This window comes from Populus nigra, chromosome 3 (genome assembly GCF_951802175.1).
Source record: "Populus nigra chromosome 3, ddPopNigr1.1, whole genome shotgun sequence".
Classification (NCBI taxonomy): domain Eukaryota; kingdom Viridiplantae; phylum Streptophyta; class Magnoliopsida; order Malpighiales; family Salicaceae; genus Populus; species Populus nigra.
The window spans coordinates 760,587-764,076 of NC_084854.1; the positions used below are offsets into that span (position 1 = coordinate 760,587).

General features: G+C 37.9%; 1 protein-coding gene across 1 annotated transcript; it reads right to left on the reverse strand.

The window, feature by feature from the left end:
- Window positions 1–279: 279 nt before the first annotated feature.
- On the reverse strand, window positions 280–2,507 carry LOC133689286 (trifunctional UDP-glucose 4,6-dehydratase/UDP-4-keto-6-deoxy-D-glucose 3,5-epimerase/UDP-4-keto-L-rhamnose-reductase RHM1-like). The gene is made up of 2 exons (XM_062109091.1): window positions 889–2,507; window positions 280–808 (listed from the first exon to the last, which is right to left on the reverse strand). Exons 1-2 carry the CDS (start codon window positions 2,425–2,427, stop codon window positions 365–367), a joined length of 1,983 nt encoding a protein of 660 aa, XP_061965075.1. The 5' UTR covers window positions 2,428–2,507; the 3' UTR covers window positions 280–364.
- Between the last annotated feature and the right edge of the window lie 983 nt (window positions 2,508–3,490).

A 3,490-nucleotide genomic window follows, 5' to 3' on the forward strand; every position in this document is an offset into this window, starting at 1 on the left:
GTCTCTCTAAATTTTGGAACCAATAGGCTGCTCAGTGGATGCAAAGCAGCACTGACTCATCTTCCATCAAGGGATTATGACATGAAGGAATTGGGAGTGGTGTGACAAAACCGTGCCAGGGTTCAAATAGTGGCAGCCCATTAAAACATGTGGCCTTAGAACATGCTCAGAAGAGTTAGCTTTTCGATAAGGAGAAATTATTACATTAACCGACCAAACCTTATCACTGCGAAGTGGCTAAATCGACCAAACCTTATCACTCTACATGAATTTGATCCGTGACAATAACAAACTTTATTATGTTATTAATTCAGAAAAGATTATGAAACAGGGGAGAATTGCAGGTTACAACAGCTTTAATGTTTTAAGTCTTCTTGTTGGGCTTGAATACATACTCAAGTATTGATTCTTTAATTGATAACATTTCAGGGAATTCATTCTTCAGCTTTGTACCATCCAGCTCATTGTTGCTCCTTGGCGCTACTATCACCTTGGCCTGCTCTTCTAGATCAAAATTCATCCATTTGAATTCAGGGTTGATGTAGTCTCGGTACATTTCTAAGATCTCGTTGTGGCTTACCACTCCTGGATTGGTGAAGTTCCATATTCCTCTGCAATTTCTTTTTGCCATCTCGATTGAGATTGGCAGGAGCTCATCTAGCACTGTCATGCTATTTGGTATGTTTACCACTTTGTCGTAACGAGTGATTTTCGTTATGAAATTTCTTGGGTTGCTGAGATCGGATGATATTGGCATCCGGACTCGCAGCGTGCAAACGTTCTCGTATTCTCTCAGCAGCTCCTCCACCTGCACATTTAACATTGCAAATGTTTAGAAAATTACCTGATATTTAAGCTTACATGGAAGAAGGGTTGTGTATTTGTTACCATGGCCTTGGTTTTGGAGTAGAAAGATCCTGTGAAATTCGGTTTATCCTCCTCTTTGAATCCAATTCCTGATCCTTCTTGATGATCTTGATCATATTCAAATATGCAGCCAGTTGCAAAATTCATCATCAAGAGATTATGCTCCTTGCAAACATCTGCTAAAGTCAATGTACCTACCACATTAGTCGTAATTGTTTCTACCTTGTGCGATTCGCACCAATCAACATTAGGCCTTCCAGTTACCCCAGCAGCATTGAACACATGGGTTGGATTTACTTTCTTTATATCCTTGAGAATTGACTTTCTATCTTCCAATCTTCCTTGACCATACTCAAATGCAATGCCCCCATCCTTACAAAGCTTCCCTAGCAACCCCCCTATCCAACCTGTCTTGCCATATATCAAGAACTTTAGTCCTGAACTGCCATCACTTTTACCAGCTTCCTTTGCATCACTTATGAGTCCCTTCTGAGAGAACCATGAATCATCATTGTATTGAGCAATCATACTCAAGCGTGGATGTGGGTGAAGAGCAGCAGATACATCATCCCACCAATCAGGATTCTTCGTGTACCATTCCATTGTCATCTTCAGCCCTTCCTCCCAAGGAGTACTTTCCTGCCACCCAAGCTTCTTGAGCTTTTGATCATCCAAGAAATATCGATGATCGTTGAAAGGCCTATCTTGAACATAGTTGATAGATTTTTCAGGATCCAATCCATACAGCTTACAGATATCCTCTGCCACATCAAGGACTCGCCTCTCCTTCTTGGTCCCTATATTATAAACATGTCCAATAGCTCCCCTGTGAAGTATCACATCAAATGCCTCTGCCACATCCTCGCAATATAAAAAGCTTCTAACATTTGATCCATCACCATGAATCGGCAACTGCTCTCCTTTGAGAGCCAGGAGAATAAATTTGGGGATAAGCTTTTCAGGATACTGGTTAGGGCCATACACATTGTTTCCTCTAGTGGTAATGATAGGAAGGCCATAAGATCTATGATAAGCCATGACCAACATTTCAGCCCCTGCTTTCGTTGCAGAGTAAGGATTTGTAGGAAGAAGCTGAGAAGCCTCAGGATTGCCAATGTCTGTCTCCATATCAGTTTCACCATAAACTTCATCAGTACTAACATGAATGAACCTCTTGATTTTCTTTGTGACCTTACAGGCTTCAAGAAGTACATGAGTGCCATATATATTGTTGGTTGTGAATTCAAATGAATTCCCAAATGAATTATCCACATGAGTTTGAGCAGCAAAATGCATGATCGTATCAATATCCTCAGCAATCAACAGATGATTTACAAGATCAGCACAAGCAATATCACCCTTAACAAACTTGAAATTCGGCGAGCCGCGACATGTAGCAAGGTTCTTGAGGTTGGAGCAGTAGTCTAGCTTGTCAAGGGCAACAATCTTGTAATCAGGATAGTCCTTGATCAATCTACGAGTCACATGAGACGCTATAAATCCGGCAGCACCGGTAATGAGGATCTTTCTCGGCGCATATGGAGCAGGATCAGAAGACATCCTTCTTGTCTCACTGCATCAATTTTTTCAGCACAAGACTTGAGAAATCTTGACAGAGTCACAAAACTAATTAGCTCAGCACAAACATGGAATATTTTGCTTTCCTACGCTCTTTAAAATCTGTCAGATCCATCACTTAAAAACACAATATTATCTTAAATGCATTGCTTTAAGACATCATGAAACGCACAATGCCATAAATTCAGAGGCAATTCAATCACCAGGGCGAGACCAAAACTGTCTATACGTTAAAGGAGTGCATTAATCAAGCCAGTACATCAGCATATTAATGTGACAGTTTCTTGCATCATACAGGATAATAACAATGGGAAAAAAAAACAGTAATAAGAGAGGACACTTACAAGAGAAGTAGAAAGAGTTGCAGAGATGGTGTTCATGGAAGGGAAAGAAGAAGAAGATAAAAGCAGTAGTTAAAACGTAGGATTATTTTGAAGTAAAGTGGGGATTAAGGTGATGGGTTGTTAGAGATTAAGTAGGTCTCTGACCCTATATTGGCCTTTAAAACACATTTCACGTGTTAATTTCTCCTTGCATTTAGTACTAGTAGTTGGGCCATATTTAGCAGCTTTCTAATCTTCTTCTTTTTTCTTTTTTTCTTTTTTGTTAGATTAAACACTCTCAAGTTCGTGTTACTGCAGCCTGTTGCACTCCTCCATGCATACAGATGTATATGCTAACACACCTTCTGGGCTGTAAGTTTCAAGATTAAACTTCATTAGTCGATGCTCCTGGGCTGTAATTTTAATTTTAAACTTATTTGTTTTTGTATTTTAAAAAAATTTAAAAAAAATTAAAAAAAATTCTTTACTTCAAATTAATATTTTTTTAGTATTTTTAAATTATTTTGTTGTGATGATATTAAAAATAATTTTTAAAAAATAAAAAAAATATTATTTTAATATATTTTAAAATAAAAAATATTTTAAAAAATAATTATAACCACGTTTTTAAAATAAAATTGCAGATTGTTTATGGCTTGTCAGGATAAGTATTTGCCTCTATTGAAGATCCTAATTCAAGAACTGTTAGCAGCAGTAAGTGT